Source organism: Zalophus californianus, chromosome 7 (genome assembly GCF_009762305.2).
Source record: "Zalophus californianus isolate mZalCal1 chromosome 7, mZalCal1.pri.v2, whole genome shotgun sequence".
Classification (NCBI taxonomy): Eukaryota; Metazoa; Chordata; class Mammalia; order Carnivora; family Otariidae; genus Zalophus; species Zalophus californianus.
The window spans coordinates 123,020,417-123,038,148 of record NC_045601.1 but is presented as its reverse complement, the minus strand read 5'-3'; the positions used below and the strand labels follow the sequence as shown (position 1 = coordinate 123,038,148).

General features: G+C 49.0%; 1 protein-coding gene across 4 annotated transcripts in view; it reads left to right on the top strand.

Moving 5' to 3' along the window:
• Positions 1-17,732, top strand: part of SLC22A23 (solute carrier family 22 member 23) — a 173,167-nt gene that overhangs the window by 129,275 nt on the left and 26,160 nt on the right. For all 4 annotated transcript variants that reach the window (XM_035728517.1, XM_027601949.2, XM_027601948.2 and 1 more), the window contains one exon: positions 15,778-15,905. In XM_035728517.1, the coding sequence (XP_035584410.1) occupies positions 15,778-15,905 (128 nt within the window). The remainder of the gene's footprint in view (positions 1-15,777; positions 15,906-17,732) is intronic.

The window sequence follows — 17,732 nt, the reverse complement described above, 5'->3', positions numbered from 1 at the left end:
TCCAAACACACACCCAGTGCTGGATAAGGTATCACATCAACCAAATATGCCCACGGTGCTGAGCTCCAGTGCCAGAAAGGGGGAACTCCCAGGGCCCAGGCCAAGGAGAACATTCAAGCTGGAGTGGATACAGAGGCAGCCTGCAGGGCAAGGGGACCAGAAAGAGGCCCAGGGAGCTGGAGTCTTAATACCTGTCCCAAGGGCTGGAGCTAAGGTCTCAGGCCCTTTATGCATTTATAACTGAGCTCCTTGCATGAAGCCAGGACTCCAAACTGTCCTGTTCTAATAACAGTATTTGAAAGTCTTTGCCCACCACAGGGACTCAGCTCCAAAGCTGGCTGATGCCTCGGACTGTGGGCAGAAATGATCCACCTCTAAGACATGGAGCCAGGAAGTCTGCACCACCCGTGGCTATGTGTTCCAAATTCTAACCGCTTTGTAAGGCTGAGGAATTGTGAAGCTCGTTGGACCCTCTGGCTCAAGAATGAAACCTCCCACAGAGAGTCACTGGAGACTCACATGGAAGAAAATGCTTACCAAGGATGAACTCACAGCCAAAAATCAGAGTCTATGGGAATCCATTCTAAGGGCCTGAAACTATAAATTGAGGAATTTGCCTCTCAGGAACTCTAGGAAACAGAGCAATCTGAAAACGAAGTTGATTCAAATAATTTATTAAGGTAGTTACCACTACCTCATGCCAAATGCTGTCCTAGCTACTAAGTATTCTAGATACTGCACATACATATGAGCGAAAATCTCTCGTCTTTTGAAATCTGTATTACAATGGGTATACGGGGGTGGGAGGGAGCCCAGAGACCATAAACCCATACTCGAGCAAATAATATTCTTCCAAATAACCACCACTCTGAAGACATGAAATAAACCAGTGGGGTGGAGAGGAGCAAGTTAGGGTGGTCAGGAAAGGCGTTTCTCAGGGAGTGACTTTAGGGCTAACACCTAAATACGTGATCAAAAAGAGGAAGTCACACGAAGTTCTGGGTGGAAAAATAGGCAAGTGGGAAGAGCAGGGCCAAAGCTGGCTTCCACATGGCCTCTTCTGGAAGGGGAAGACGGCCAGGGGGGCTTGAGTACAAAGGACAAGCTCAGAAACACAGGTGGGTCAGACCACATGTGGCCTTCAGCACGATGGGTTTGTTTTTTGGGTTTTTTTTTTTTTTTAAGATTTTATTTATTTATTTGTCATAGAGAGCACAAGAAGGGGGAGTGGCAGGCAGAGGGAGAAGCAGCCTCCCCTCGAGCAGGGAGCCCGACGCGGGACTCAATCCCAGGACCCTGGGATCATGACCCGAGCCGAAGGCAGATTCTTAACTGACTGAGCCACCCAGGCGCCCCTTAATGGGTTTGTTCTGAAAGCCGTGAAAACCCATGGAGGTTTAAATGGGGGAGGAATGTGCTCTGGCAGGTGCTCCAGCAAGGTCTCACTCTCTGCCGCTGGGGCTGGTGGAAGAGTGGCCGAGAGCGGGACGGAGGGAGCCAGTGTGGTGTCTGCCCCCATGGTGGACGGGGTGCTCACCTGGAGAGGCCTGAGTCCAGGTGTGTTTGGGAGCAGCCCCGGTGGGAGGTGCTGGCGGGTCCGCTGTGGCCCACAAGGGCAGGAGAGCCACAGCCCGGAATGTTTCCTGGGGGCGGGGGGACAGGGCTCTCTGTGGCACGGAGGCCCCGCGGGGACTGGAGCAGCAATCCTGTCCTGAGGGGAGACCTCGAAGAGTCACAGAAACGGGGTGACTAGCTGGCGAGAGGGAAGGTCTGATCTTGAGTCTTGAGGGCAGTGGGGGAGGCCCTGCGGATAGCTGGGAGCCCTGAGGGAAACACAGCCCGTTTGGGAGGGTGCGTTTCGTACTCCCCAGGCGGGATGCGGCCGGCGGGTCAGGAGGTTGCCAGCCACCAAGGAGAGAAGACAGTCCCCTAAAGATGGGGGCACACCGCATCCCGGGGGCCCCACAGGGAAGCACCAGCTGGTCAGGAGGCAGAAGGAGAAGGAGGGAGGGGAACGGGGGGGGGGCGGGCAGGAGGCTTCCCTGCTGTTTTGGCCGGAAGAAAGGGGTGAGGCGGGGTAAGCAGCCCCCAGGTTGGCTAATGTGCGTAATTTCTGCAGGCTCTGGGGCACAGGCCTGTCCCTGGTTGTCTGGCACCTGGCTCTGGGGTGACTAGAGCCGGTGGACAGTGGCCAGAGTGTGAGAGCCCACAGAGGAGGTGGTGAGGGTGTGGGCTCTGATCGGTTGGTTTGTCCTTGAAAGGTGTGCACACACTGAATTGTTGGCTATTGCTAAGACTTAGCTAACCTGGGGCGGCGGGGGAGGAGGGGCGACAGTCTTCCCTCCCAGAAACCTCAGAAAATGCAGGAAATAAAAAGGCATGATTAATCCGCAGCCCTGCAGCAGCTCCAGGGTTACAGACTATTCTGGAATGAAGTGAGCCAGTCAGGAGGAGGTGGCAGCAGCCGAGGTATGATGCACCCAGGGGCCGGCTGGGATTGGACAGGGGGTGTGGTGAGTACAGGTGGATCCCGGGGAAGACATGGCGCGCGAGTGATTGGGGCCCCAGCGGGTGAGCCTCCGGAAGAGATTAATGTCCTTGCATGTGCTGCCTGGGGATGCTGCTGACCCCCGGGTCCAGGCGGGACCAGCTGCTGGCCCGCGGGGCTTAGGTGGAGGAAGAGCTTCAGGGGCTCAGTGGCCTGAGACAATGAAAGGATGTGCTCGCTGGGATGCTGGATGCTTTGCAGAGTCAAACTTAGGCACCTCATCAGGAAGCAAGAACAGAAGAAGAGAGCCTACTGTGAAGAGTTCTCACCTGAATGAGAATTCTGGCAGAGGTAGTGGGTGACTCCACAGACAGTGCCAGTGCCTGAGGCTCAGATTCCCCACGGTCTTTGTCCCTCAGGACACCAGAGCCTGATAGAAGCACTTGCTCAGTCATTTCGCTTAGAAAGGAAGAAAGGGCAGCAGAGCTTCAGGGGTCATCTAGAAGGAACTCATATCAGCCTGTCCTTTTTCCAGAATAAATGTGGACCTCTTCCGGGGTCACAGAAAACAGATGGGGTTGGGGGAGGGGGAGAGTGCAGATTCAGTATCCAAAACACCAGATGAAGGGAGAATCTAAGAGAACCTCTGCTTAGATGTGCTGCTAAGTGGCAGGTGAGCCCAGAACGGACGAAGGGGTGCTTGCGGGGCGCCTGGGTGGCTCAGTCATTAAGCGTCTGCCGTCGGCTCAGGTCGTGGTCACAGGGTCCTGGGATCGAGCCCACGTCAGGCTCCCTGCTCCGCGGAAAGCCTGCTTCTTCCTCTCCCACTCCCCCTTTCTTGTGTTCCCTCTCTCGCTGTCTCCCTCTCTGTCAAATAAAATCTTTTAAAAGAAGAGAAGGGGTGGTTGCAAGGGCTGCCGCTTTCTAATTGCACAAAGTGTATAAAAGCTGTCCCTGTTGGTGGGCTGCAGCCTGCCCCAGGACACACAGCTCGGGGACAGAGTGTCCTCCTCGTGCAGGGCACAGCCTGGGGCAGTGCGTTTGGGGCTGCAGGTCTGCATTAAGTGAGACCGTCTTAGAAAACCATGGTGTGGACAGTCAGGAAGCTGGTACACAAAGCAGGTGGCATCAGGTTTTCTGGGGGGATCTGACTAGGGGAGACTGACCCAGAGGGAGGAGGCGGTGGAGAAGGCGCCACGGGCTATCTGCCTCACGTGTTTGCAGAGCACAACATGAAGTAGGAATTGCAAGAGATGAAGATGTCTGTGCCGCTCTTCCAAAATGTTGGTATGTGACCTCACCACACCTTCAAATATAAACTCATGCTGCCGAGTGCTCGCGATTATTCATAAAAACAAGCGTGTGCACGTCAGCTTTGGCCTCGGTGCATGCTGGGGGGCCGTTGTGATGCCGACTCAGGAAGGTCCCCAGTGAGAACACCCACCCTTCTTCAAGCAGCATTGGCTGGGTGTGGCGGGGTCATCGTGAACCCAGAGGACACCATCCTGCCCCGTGGAACAGCTCGGCCAGGAGGAGAAACATCACATGGTTCACAGGCTGGGCCGCCTCTGTGGCAGAGGCCCCGTGATGGACCCTGATTTGAACATGTCTTAACATTTTAGGGACGCTTTTCCCAAGATCAGCTGCAAGCTTCTGTGTGTGACACTATAGTAACCATTAACCCTTGGATTAGGTTGGTGGGTTTATTCCTATTTTTAGCTGGGGGAAACCAGGGCATCAAAAAGCTTCACCAAAACACTCAAAAGTGTGAGAAAGTCACTAAAAGCTGGTTTTCGAACATCAGTGGTTCTCATTGTGTGGTCCCTGGACCAACGGCCTCATCAGCACCTGGGAACATGTTTGAAACACAAATTCTCATGCTCCACCCCAGGCCTACTGCCTGGGTCCGAATGTCTGGAGTGGGGTGCAGGTCTGTGGCTTCAGAAGCCCTCCAGGGGATGCTGGTGAGCGCTCGTGTTCAGGAAGTGGGGTGGGTACACCACAGAATAGAGGCCAGATGTCTGCTCATGGACTGAGGGACCCGGTAGCCCCCCCCCAAATAAAGATGGTGTCAAAGCATAAAGAAGATCTGAGTCAGCTGTGGAGGAGTCACACTTCTCGCAGGAAGAGGTTTCTCGGTCCTGCAGGGAAAGGAGACAGATGCCATCGTTGAGGATCAATGAGATGTCATGCAAGGACTGGCTGTCTGATCCAATTCCACTGCGGAGAGCAAATTTGTCTTACCGTCTCAGATAGCAGAAGTCAGAGATATTCCCGGAACGGATGAAAGAAGGCCGAAAAATCTGGGTCCTGGATCTAACAATTTTATCCGCACTATGAGAACATCAACCTAGATGCATGTGTGTTTTGGAGTCTCAAGTTACAGCCTCTGCTGAAGGGTAATGGGAGGGACAGCTTTCTCCCCCCTCACTGTCCTGTCCTCTGAGCAGGTTCAGTGGGGGGGCATCCTGTGAGTTTTTGCCTTCGGTGCGACCTTCCACCCCCGCGGGAGAGCTTTGGGTACAGTTTTCTTTTACTCTTCTCCAAGACCGTTAGACAGGTACCTAGTTAGGGAGGATTCTCATCTTGTACTCACAGAACGTGAGTTTTTTTGCGTGAGCTGCTTCGAGAAAGACAGACATGCTGGAAATGTGTGAAGATGGTGAATTATTAACCGTGCTTTGTTCAGCTGGAGTTTCATCCTAACGAGAGAAGAAGTGCTGTTGGCAATCAGCGTGATCATCAAAAGCATCTGGGAAGGCAATAAGAAGGAGATAATAAACCATATGGGAAATAATCAGGAAATAAGAGAAAGATCAAGCTGCAGTACAGAACACTGAGAATAAGTAATAGTATCAATTCCCTGAATGAAAGATAAACCTTGAAACAGGAAATAGAGCACGCTGTCCTAAGGAACTCACAGGGTAGAGGAGTAAAACAATTAAAACTCTTGGGAAAAAGGTATGTGCTAAAGGGGATTTTAATTTTTAAAAATTTCAAGAAAAAAGCCATTGTAAAACATTTAAATGGCCTCGGGTTACATATCCAGCGTAAAAATGTACTAACAGTTCCAATATGTAAATGGTCCTAAATATCATTGGCTCTTTTCAAATATCAGAGATATTTTGGACAGAATAATACTCATTTTTAACATTTCTGGAGGGTTTGCTCCGAGCCAGGCACCGCCAAGCACTTTCAATACTTTGGCCCCTTGGATCCTCCTGGTGACCCTCTGAAGGAGGTACTAGGAAGGCCTCTAGTACAGATGGAGAAACTGAGACACGGGGCTATTCAACAGCTTGCTCTGTAGTCCTAGAACTGGTACCTGGAGCCGAGGCGTGAAAGCCAGAAAGCAAAACCCAGAGCCAGAATGAGGACCAGTAGCCTCTCAGTCATTGTGCTAGTGGTGCTGCTGGGCCCCGGGGGTGGGACCCAGCATGCCGGGAGGATGGGGAGGGCCCTGGCCCACCAAGAGCACCATGCGTGGGGCACAGAGCAGCCTTCTCACCCGGGGCGGGGGTGGTCTTCTCTTCTAGCTCCTCGTTATTTAGCATTTCCCTAACGTGTACAAAAACATTTCTTAAAATCATTGGGCAATCAGTACCTTCCCTAATGGGACCTCCATAAAAATGTGTTAAGTGGGTGAATTGATTTTGCTTTTTGTCATTGTTGAAATGATTTTAAAAGACCTCTTAAAATTTTGTGTGTGTGTGTGTGTGTGTGTGTGTGTGTGTGTGTGTGTATTCATTCCAGCGATTATCAGTCTTTTTTCTTGGCCACACACACTTGGGGACATAGTACCTTCTTCCATCAAAAACAGCTTTATTTCAGAAGCCGGTCAAAGTACCACATGCTGCAAACTCTATTACTGGTAAAGGAAGGGCTGCAGGGCTCCCAGCACAGCAGGAGGGAAACTGAATTCAGTTCTACCAACAGTAAAGTCACACGAGAAAATCTTTTCCTCAAAGGAAAGTGGCAGAGGTGAATCATAAAAAGCATATAGCCTCTGGGAACTTGAAAATCTGCAATAATTATTTTTACAGGTTATCAGATAGTTAATTTGGAGGGACTTCTAGGAAATTTAAAGCCAAAAAAGAAATTTACTCAAATCCTATTTGTCAGCAAATTATCTAAGTGGGGGGAAGATTTGGTTAGTCCTGACCAAGGCAAGTGTATAAATAAAAATGGTAGCCCACATTTCAATCCTAACAATTGAATGAGCAATTAAAAGTGAGATCAAAATGTTCTCCGACTTGCTGTTTGGGGATTTGCTAATGGCATGGAATTTTAGGGAGGCCTCAGGCAAGAGGCTGCCCCATTTTTAACTTCTGAGTCTGCAGAGAGTATGTAAAAAATAATAGGAACCCCTGTGGTCAACAAAACTGCTTCCAAGTCCAAGTGGAGAAAGACCTGTGAACGTGGGAACATGTGGCCCTTCAATACCATGTCCTCTGTCAGGGGATGTAGCCTCTGCTCTTTAGAGGCCAATGTTACCAGCTCCTTGGTCCTCACTGTCCGCACACCTAGGATGTGCTCCGACATTCCATCTTGCTACCCTGTGGAAGCTGGAGGATCACGGAGTCTTGAAACCAGGCCGAATGCAGGGGGCCGATGTGCACATGTGTGCATGTGTGTGCACTCCGGGACGGGTGTGTTTAGTGGGAGTGGTGGGGACAGAAAGCGGGTAGACTGGTGTCTAGTGATAACTGCTCAGTGTTTGCCCCACTCACTGTTCACTGGCAAAAGTCCATGTAGATGGGAACAGAGTGAGGCCAAGGGGCCCAGCCCCGTCAGCGGTGGGGGGGGGGGGGCTCTGGCAGAGCATATGTCTGGTACTATAAGAAGTGGAGGTCCCAGACAGATCAGGCTGACCTCACTCCATCGAGACTGTTTCTGTTGAGGTTGGGAGGGGTAAGTGTGCTAATGGCAAGAAGCTGCTTTCCAGAGCTGGGTCCGAGGTCAGGGTAGAACCGGCAGGGCCCCCCCTTGATGACAAGCCAATGAATTTGTGGCCTCCGTGGGCTCCTTTATCATCAAGATGGAAGCCAGCAGATCAGGAGAAGCTGAGTCCCGGGAGAAGGTTGACCGGACTCCGTGGACAAACTGCTGATACAGAGGTGCCAATAAAATAAATAAAAGGTTCAGAGAAAAGAGGATATGAAGAGACAGAACGTGGAGAAAATTAACCCAGGTACACTCAAGGTTCCAGAACATTTTTAGGTGAATTTTAAGCCTTCATGTTTAGAATGTGAACTGAGGAATATTTTAAATTTATCCCAACTGTAAGATATTCTGGACTGCTTATTTAAAAGGCTAGCTCTAAAGAACATTTTCAGTACTGACTTCATTCCTCCTGGCAAAAACCTGAAGCAGCATTAGAATATTTGTACAGTGCATGGCTATGATCAGCATCTTTTTTACCTTTAAGAAGAAGGCGATGGTTGCCATTAGCCTCATGAAATAAATCCACGCAGAGAATGTTGGTGCCGGGGTAAGGCCTTGGTGTCCTTCCACAACCCCTACCCTGCTCTACAGATGTGGGGAAACTGAGGCCCGGAGGGTTAAGTGATTTGCCCAAGGTCACAAAATGTGTATAATCCCGGGGCTCGCGATGTATTCCCTCTATAATTTTTCTATAAGGGAAGAATTACGTCATTTAGGTATATACCGTTTTAGAAAACATCAGAGACACAAAGTTATGAGTTTATGTGACAAGTGGGATGGCCATTTAATTATGAAAGAATTTTATATTCTATAAAGAGATTTACAAGAAGAGTTATTTGCCTCAGGATATCTTTGGGGTTTAACCATCCTAAAAGCCAATTATTTTAATTTTACTTAATTTAAATTACTAAGTTTAACCCAAATCATGTGAATTTTTGTTAAAAAGAGCTAATTTGTATTCACTTGCTATCCCCTGAATTGAACCGACTTAACCTTTATTTATATCTATACCAGACAAAACTAAACTTTAAAAAAAAAAAATCCAAGTGAAAGCTTATCTATGGGAACGAAGCCTATATTTTTGTAAGAGCTTTGGACCAGAAACTTAAGATATTCTCCCAACTTGTATTTCATTCAATTCTGGACTTTGCTCTCATTTATTAAATTTTGAGACTCTTTTCAGAATTTCAAAGCACTGTGATACTTGGTAATACCTTCAAGTATCAACAGCTAGAATCACCTCTTTAAATCAGAAGCACCCTTAGTATGGTCTGAGATGCTTTTTACATCCACGCTCAGGGAAACTTTGCTTCTACAAAGCCTTCCATGACTCATCTGTGTCCTTCCCTCTACACTGGATGACCTGTTGGAGGGAAGATCTTACCCTGTAAGGCAGCTATTAATTGACATGTTTTTCCTGCTGGCAGGTTGATCATGCCCCGTACACACTGATTCCATGAATGATGGATATTGACAGTGTGAAAGCGTACCTGTCCACACACGTATCACTCAAATTTAATACTTCAGGAGAACAAACAACTCGAGGATAAAATTAATAGAATATAAGCTGTTAATCTTAACTTTCTTTCTGTTTTTTCCTTTATGAATAAATATTCTAGGACAGTTAAAGCATATAGATATGCTTTTAATGCAGAGAATTGCCAAGTTGGTGTCTTATCTGAGCAGGTGTTAAATGAATTAGCAAGAAGACAGCCTAGATAGTATACTTGCCAGTGTCTTGTTCTCCAACTGGGTAGAAGGAATGCTTGGTTTTATCTTTAAATGTCAAGGAAAAAAATAGTGACTTCAGTATTAGGAAAGGATCACAGTATTGAGTTTCAATTACTGATGCTAGGTGTGAAAGAGATCCGTGAATGGGAAATCAGGTGGGCTTAAGACTTAGCCAAATAACAGAAGAGGCAGAAATGAAGGCAAAGACAGGAAAGTACATCAGAAACAACACATTACTATTAAATCTAGAGGACTGTGGTCTGAAAAGCATGTGGTGAACCAGGGAGTGCAAGAGAGAAGAAGCAGATAGGGTTCTCCTTGTCTGAATGGCACGCAGACACACAATTTGAAGAACAGCCGTTTAGTGGTAGCAATTAGGAGAACATGGAAAATTTATCAGCCTTGACACAGTAACATCGTTTACGTGATACCACTGAGAAAACGGTTCCATGTAAATAAATTTTCCATATAACTCGTCAAGAGTCAGCACTTTAGTGTAAGCTGTCTGGTGGGCATCTTTCTAAAATAGACTTTCCTGCTTTTTAAGCAATGCTGTAAACATAGCGTGACATGGAGAAAATAATACTGGTCTAGAGATCTAAAGACCAAGGTCCAGGGCTGACCCTGCCACTGTACCCTCCCCCAACCCCAGGAGGCACGGTAGGGGCTCAGTCCATGTGCTTTGTCTGGAGGGGCTGAGTTGAGTCAGAGACCTCACTCTGACTCTGAAGTTCATTTTTTATAACTTTGCCTTTTCTTGGTGGGTGTTTAGAGGGTTTGCGTACGGCATCAGGCACATTCCAGTAGGGTGAGCCTTTGTGGTGTGTGAACTGTACCACCCGATCGAGATTGTGCCCCTCGGCTCCGAACGGCCTGTCCTCATTCCTGTCTGCGCTGGGGCTTTCAAACCTAGAGCACGGGTGTCTGAGTGGGAACCTCAGTCGGCCTTTCAGGGCATGGCCTCCGAAAGCTCCATGTGATTGAGTCAGAGGCCCTTTTCACATGATTGCTGTTCCTTGGCTTTTTGTTGAATAATTGAGGCCACAGGGTAAGTGACCGATAGGTTGATGGTTTTATGATGTTCCAAGTTCATGCTGGAAAATGATGTTGCTCAGGTTGTTCTGAGGTTGGGTCGGCCTTGTGTCAGGTGGCCCCAGGTCACAAGTAGGAAGTTAGTGTGGGTTTGATCCAGGACCTCAAGATAGAAACCACTGTGCACACATTTGTGGGGGATGGTCTCTGGGCCACCTGGGAGCAAACATGTGCCAGTCTGGAAGGAAGGGAAATTTTGAGGGTGAAACTGGCATTTTTCACTGAAAGGGGCAGTGTGATCTAGCAGAAGAAGCACCAAGATATGTAAGCATACAAGTGCCCAGAGTGTGATTGGAAGGATTCGCCCCCATCAGGCAGCTGTTAGCCCCTAAAGGGGGGACAAAGACCATGTAGGGCACCAGGTTTGGGGCAAGGGGTCCAGGAGGGCTGCACTATTTTATTATTTTTTAAGATTGTATTTATTTATTTGGGAGGGAGCAAGGAGAGGCAGAGGGGGGGAGAGAAAGAATCTGAAGCAGACGCTGCACTGAGCACAGAGCCTGACACGGGGCTCCATCCCACAACCGCGAGATCACAGCCTGAGCCAAAACCAAGAGTCGGACGCTTAACAGGCTGAGCCACCCAGGTACCCCTATTTTCATTTTTAAGTAGAGAATGGATCTGTGATTTGCTTAATGAAAAATTAATTCCATAGCCGAAGGCTTCGATCCAGCGTCCCCAGCCGTAGCGCAGTGTGGAGGGTGGCTCGCCTCTGACCGAGACCGTCGGGTGAGTGGACAGAGCGCCACCTGCACGGCCCACTCCAGGCAGGTGCTCGGCAGACGCCACCTGCATGGTCCGCGTGCAGCTCCACCATCGCCTGTCCCAGATTCTGAAGTGTCCAAGCCCCATCCCGTCTTCTTCAGCTACTCAGCATCGGATACTTGATGCTTCTGCCATGAAATGTATGTGTGTTCTGGAGGAGCAGTGCCTGAAGACTCAAAATGCTCACATCCATTCTGTCTGGTTCTGCCTCCGGCGAGGTCAAGCCAGCACCCGTCTCATTGCCAAGTGAGTTAAGCAGCGAGGTCTTTGGATTTCAGAACCTTTGGGATTCTGGAATTGTGACTACGGGATCATGGACCTTCTAACCATCCTGAACATAGTTTGGAGAAGGCCTCAGAACAATCCATTGTCTGCCTTGGGCCAAGAGGCCCGTCAGCCCTGTGATCCTCAGCAGGGGAGAGATGAGGTGTCTGCCCGGCACTGCCCCTCCTCCGCCCTCACTCGCTCCACGCTCGCTTGCTGTGTGGGGATTAGGACCAGAGCAGCTAGAGTGGAGCTTTGCCCACATCCTTCCAGCAGAAGCCCTAGGGCTCGTGGAACCACCTGGCTTGGAGCGATCACAGCCTGAACATCTCTCTAGTCGTGGGTTCAAATCCGGCTCTGCCACTTGAGAGCTGTGTCATCTGGGCCGGATACTTATACTTTCTTTGCCTTGGTTTCCCCATCTGAACAAGAGGAATAATAATAATACTACCACATAGCAAGCTTGAAAGAATTAAATCCTTCCAGCTTTCGAAATGTCTTGCTCGGCTCCTGTGGGCTGAGGCAAGCCATTGGCCCCGTGGACGCTTCCTTTTCCCAGACCCACAGGCGCAGGCCATTGCAGAACTACCTCCTAGAGAAGCCACTGTGGCTTTTATGCCTGGGTACCTGGCGTGGTTGCAGAAGTCACCCTCAAGGAAACTTTCTTACCATCTGCACGGGAGGGTGCACCAGGCAGACGCAGCCTCCTGCTGCCCACCGTGCTCTTTTATTTTTGCTGAAAATGATCAATTTCTCTAAGGTTCTGCTACATTCCTCCTAGGGCCTGGGCTGTTGGCTGGCTTTTTAATTTGCATGGTGTTATTACATTATGTACTTGTCAGAAGAGATTTCATTAAGCTCCCATAATATGGCCACACGGCCCATTATCCAAACTAGAAAGCCATCGGTGGGCTTTCTCCTAGGCCGATAGTCCAGCGAATTCTTTATGGCTTTGACTTACTTTGACTTACTGTGACTTACTTTGTAGTAAACTTTAAGTATGTGGTGGGCCTCATAAAACTTCATCATTCCATGCAAGCACCCTCTGGGCTTGTGGCATTCTGGAACACCCGAGGAAGCATCGCTAGAACAGTACGTCCCGAGCTTCTGTCACCTGAGCACTGTCCGGGCGTGTGAGGTTTCTTTGCCACATCCACCCAGGTTAAGGATACGGGCTGCTGAGGCCGACTGCCTGGGTTCAGCTAAGCTCTGCTGCTTACCGGCTCTGGAATCTACACGATGTACTTGAACGTGCTGTGCCTGAGGGTTCTCGTCTGTGAAATGGGAGTGATACCACTACCCCATTACAAGCTTGAAGGTATTCTGTACGCGGGGAACGTGCGGAAGAGTGCCTGATGGTTGTAAATCCAGTCCTAGGGAAGGCGGTCGGCGATGCTCTTGGCCACCGGAAGCAGGGCTGGGTGGCTAATGGGAGTCAGCCCCTGTTCTCATGTCCAAATCTTCTGGGAGAGCGCTGTGTCTTCATTGCAGTTCCTTCTGGTCTGATGGCTACCACTCATTAGACTCCGTGGTGCTCAGGAGCCTCCACTACCTGGGCCCTGCCTCTCTGCCTCTCCTCATCTCTTCTCAGCTCACACCCAGCATTCCCGTTTTACCAGCTTGCAGCCCCCCAGACACAGGCTGTTTCATGGCCCTGCGCCTCTTCTCGGGATCCTGTCTCCACACACACCCCACCACATGCTGCACCTGCCCATCTCCTGAGAAGCCCAAACATACCACCACCCTCCAAAGTCTTCCCCGGCACCCCTTTCCTACAACTGCCCACTCTGGTTCTTGGCCTCAGTTGTGTCCCATACTGTACAGGCTTCTGTCCAAATCACTGGTAAATCGTGTGCGTGTTTACTTACTTTAGTTGTCTATCTACCTATTTATGTATAGAGATCTCCTCCTATGTTGGAGGACTCTTAGGTTGAGGTCAGGGATGTATCCATCAACACATAGTAGAAAAAAATAATCTGGTGACAGAATGTTTGAGCTCCAAAAGAGACCCGCACCCACTTCTTAAATCCGAAGATCATGGCATGCCTTTGCAAATGGTGCTGTCCTTGAGCCCTCTTTTACAAGCTTTGCCATTCTCAAAGATTCTCTAGGAAGAAACTTGCTCGTTGTCATTTCTCATAAGGGTGTTTATTTCTTCTTACTGATTTTTAGTTATCCAAAGTCTGTTGTCTTTAAGCACGATTTGGGGGTGAGAAAAAAAATGAGTGATAGAGGGTGACAGGGCCGTCAGGAGTAGGGCAGCATCCCTGAGACCCGAGAGCCCATGGGCCACCAAATCGCACATGACGCTTTCCCCATGGGACCCTGGTCTCCGTCTGTGGCTCTGAAACATGGGAAGAGCTGAGCTCCGCCCCCCCCACCACCACCTGCTGGGCTCTGGGCCTTGCTCTTCCTGCATTGAGCACCTTTATGGTCTTGATTTTCAAATTCTGTTCCCGGCTGTGGAGTTTGTTCCATAAACATTTGATGTAAATTACTTTAAATTACTTTTAAAAGGACCCCAAACTTTCTCGTATTGTAGACCATATTTTACACTTCAGAGATCACCTGCAAAACATCTTGTGCTGTCAGAGGAATATATGAGCTGGTTTTCTGAGGTTTAAAAAGATTATTTAAATCTTTAAAAAGATTCTCCCAAAGTGGCTAAGCATATTTGGACCACCTGTGAACGTGCCCTGCTGAAGAAGGCGGCAGCTCGGCAACTGGTGTTGGCAACAGGGCCCCCTGCCGAAAGGCACCCCGAAGTCCGGGGGGCTCCCGGGTCCAGTATTCAGGCCATCGCCATGTGGAGCCTCACTGGGCCCAGTAGTCAAGGGCCATGGCAGGTGGCCTGCCTATAGGCTGTCCTATGGGGCATCTGGAAATTGGGGATGCTTCTGGACTGGACTGAGGCTGTCTATCCAGCCTCCCCAGCATTGTTTATAGAAGCGCCTCCGATCCACACAGAAGGCCCCTGCCATCACCCACCAGGGGCCCGGCTACTCAGAGTGGCCCGCGCCTGGAGGGCTGCACCCAAACCAGGACCTAAAATCTACAATCAGAGGAGCAGCTGAACCCACTTCTCAGTGCTCAGTAACTTGATCAGACAGCTTAGAGAAAGTACAACACGGAAAATAAGCTTGATTTCATTGTTGCGTATGGGATCCCGCCTGAACAAACAGAAGATTTGCAAGCCAGTTTCTGGATTACTTTAATTAGAGGCTCTCCAGAGCTTGCAGGGCTGCTGAGGGGTAGTTGCAATGCTAACTTCTTAGCCACATCAGTCATGATTCCTTGATACTATATAACCAAAATAAAATACAGTGATGACCAGAGGGTGGGGGGGCTGGTTTCCAGCTTTTACTTTCCTCCCTGTTAGGGGTGGCTCCTCTTCTATAGGAAAGTTCAAAGGGAACACGACCACACCTGTTCCTGCACGAGTTGTCTGTGGCTGTTCAGGCACATGGCAGAGTTGAGGAGTTAACCACAGAGACCTCGCAGGTCCGCAAAATCTAAAATATTTACTGATACTGTCCAGGAGAAGTGAGCTAACCCCTGCTCCAGACAGGCACCCCGTTCTCTTTGATTGACTTGTAAATACTGTCATAAAAGTAAACTTACAAAATGCACTGATAGTAAAACACTAGTGGTTTTTTTTTAAATTGGGACTCCTTACAAGGTCTCACTCTAAATACAAACAAGGAATCTGTTGGCTAATAAAACTTGAAACCTGCTGTGTTACGTGGTGTCACTTCAGAGAGATGTGACATGCAGTTAGCAGCAAGATGAAAGTAATTCTATAGGTAAGTCCTGTGAAAGCCGTCACATGTTCGAAAACTGAAGATAACTGTCCGATTGCTCACATTGGGCATTTTTTTTAAACTTAAAATCATTCTACTAATATTTGGTTTTTGTGACAAAATATAACAAAAGCAGCGCTTCAACAAACTGCTTAAACTTGCTGTAGAAATCCGTAGTTAGTGAAAAGTTTACACTGATTTCTTGACACAAATGGTAGGATTGTTGTTCCTATCTGCCGTGTTTTGAAAGTCATCATTTTTATACTTTCTCAAAAAAAATTTAGACCCCTTCCCCTGCCCACAGTTTAGCTTCTCTGGTTCGGCTCATGAGCGTCCTGAGCATTCACTGGCCATTACTTCACGTGGGTGGGAAGTGAATGCCACCCACCTGTGAAGCTTCCAGGCCCAGGACAGAGGCTGTGGGTTTTTGTTTTTGTTTTTGTTTTTGTTTTTTAATGATTTTATTTATTTGTCAGAGAGAGAGCACAAGCTGGGGGAGCAGCAGGCAGAGGGAGACGCAGGCTTCCCACAGAGAGGGAGCCCGATGGAGGGCTCCATCCCAGGACCCTGGGATCATGACCTGAGCCAAAGGCAGACGCTTACCCGACTGAGCCACCCAGGCGTCCCAGGGCTGTGTTTCTTGATGCCCTACAGAACCGAAGACATTCACCCATTCCCTTTGTGTCTTTGAAGGATATTCCCCGAGTCCCTGCGGTGGCTGATGGCTACCCAGCAGTTTGAGGCTGCAAAGAAGCTGATCCTGCACTTCACGCAGAAGAACTGCATGAACCCTGAGAGTGACATCAAAGGTGTGATGCCTGGTGAGTAGTGCTCACTTCAGCCCTGCAGCCCCACCCCGATTGGGAGAGGTGCCGCGCGTCCTGGACGAAGTCACCACAGTCTTACCAAGCAGCTGCCTTCCTGGTTTAAGTTTCCATAATGGTTGGTCTGCAGCTGGACCAGGAATGTATGGGAATTGAAATTCTCTCCACCTTCTAGGTGTTAGATTCTTTCCTGACCAAGTCTAGCATGCTGTCCTGTCCAGACCCAGAAGTGAGGCATGAGCCTAATAGGCACCCAGTCACCCGGGAATGTTTGGGAGGGGTCCAGCCCGAGTCTGGTACAGAGCCATGCCTACCAGCCCGGTTTATACACCCGCAGAGCCCTGGCTTGGGGTGGCACTGGTCCGCACTGCCTCTCTCTTCCCACGTATGACCTTCAGAGATGCCACTGTCTATCTCTGTCATGACCTGTTTGTTGGGCATCTGAAGAAATAGGAAAGTGAAGTCTTTTTGTAGAGTAGTTCAGAGCCGTTTAATTTTTTTCTTTTTTTTTTTTAGATTTTGATTTACATTCAAGTTAGTTAACAGATAGTGTATTACTCATTTCGGGAGTCAGGTCCATAGAATGTGTGTGTATCAGGAGCATCGCCACAAGCTAGATCAGGCCTTTCAGGCTGGGGATCTGTCAGTATCACCAGGAAGTTGTTAAAATCCTCATCCCCGGTTCCCTCCCTTGTATGCAGAAATTCTGATCCAGGAGATTTGGAGTAAGTTCGGAGAAATTGCATTGTTAATAAGCAATAGCAGAGATTCTGATGTACATGGTGCACAGACCCTTTGAAAGTCCCAATAAAACCAACCCCGGGCTCTGAGCCACGGCAACAACCTGATGATACTGTTGTTACAAATTTCCCAGGAAAATACTCTTCGGGCCCCGCCCAAGAGAGAATATGTACATCCCCCAGCCCCCACCACGATATGAAATTCTGTCCAACAGATATTTACTAAACACCTGCGGTATACCAGACCCTGTTCTAGAACAGAGAAGGAAGCAGGCAAAGCCTTGCCTTTTTCGTGGAGCTTACAGGCAAGCAAGGGAGGGTATACAGTGAACAATGAAATGTACAGTCCATCAGGAGGGAGGCATGCTGTCAGAAAAATTCACAGAGTGGAGGGATAGAGGGGGATGGTGAGGGATCCCAGTCAGACGCTTGGGGGAGCCTGGCTCCAAGGTCACGGGTGAGCAGAGACCTAAGCGAGGTAGGAGAATGTACGTGTCACGTCTCCATTCACAACGGGGAAGGAACATGCAGGAAATCTGAATCACACTGGCCAGGAAGGGCTTCTGGAATCATCTGTCTTATGGTTCCTAGACAGGCTTTTCATTAAACTCCTGATTCAGATCTAGGGTTCATGGTCACTAGAAGTTCCCCAGATGCTACTGCTTGACCAGAATGGCGTCTGTGCCTTGGCCTGGATCCATGACCTGGGAGATGGGGACAGCAAGGCTCGGCTGCCTCCACCTGTGGGGCTGGCTTGCTCTGCCTGGCACTCCAGCACAGGGAGACGGGCTCGGGAAGCCTGGGGCCCATGCTTTATTGGAAAAAAGGCCATGAGCCAGGTCTGCTTTACACAATGAGTACTGAGTGCTGGTGCTTTGCAAAGGGGCACCTGTGGTTCCTTTTTATCCAGTGACAATGAGAATAAATGGGATGACATTCACATGGTGCTTAGATGTCAGTCACTTTTCCAAATGATTTGTAAATACTAACTTAATATTTAATACTAAGTGCTTTACATACATTAGCTTTTTCACAACAGTCCTATGGGAGAAGTACCATAATTATCCTGAATTGCAGATGAGGA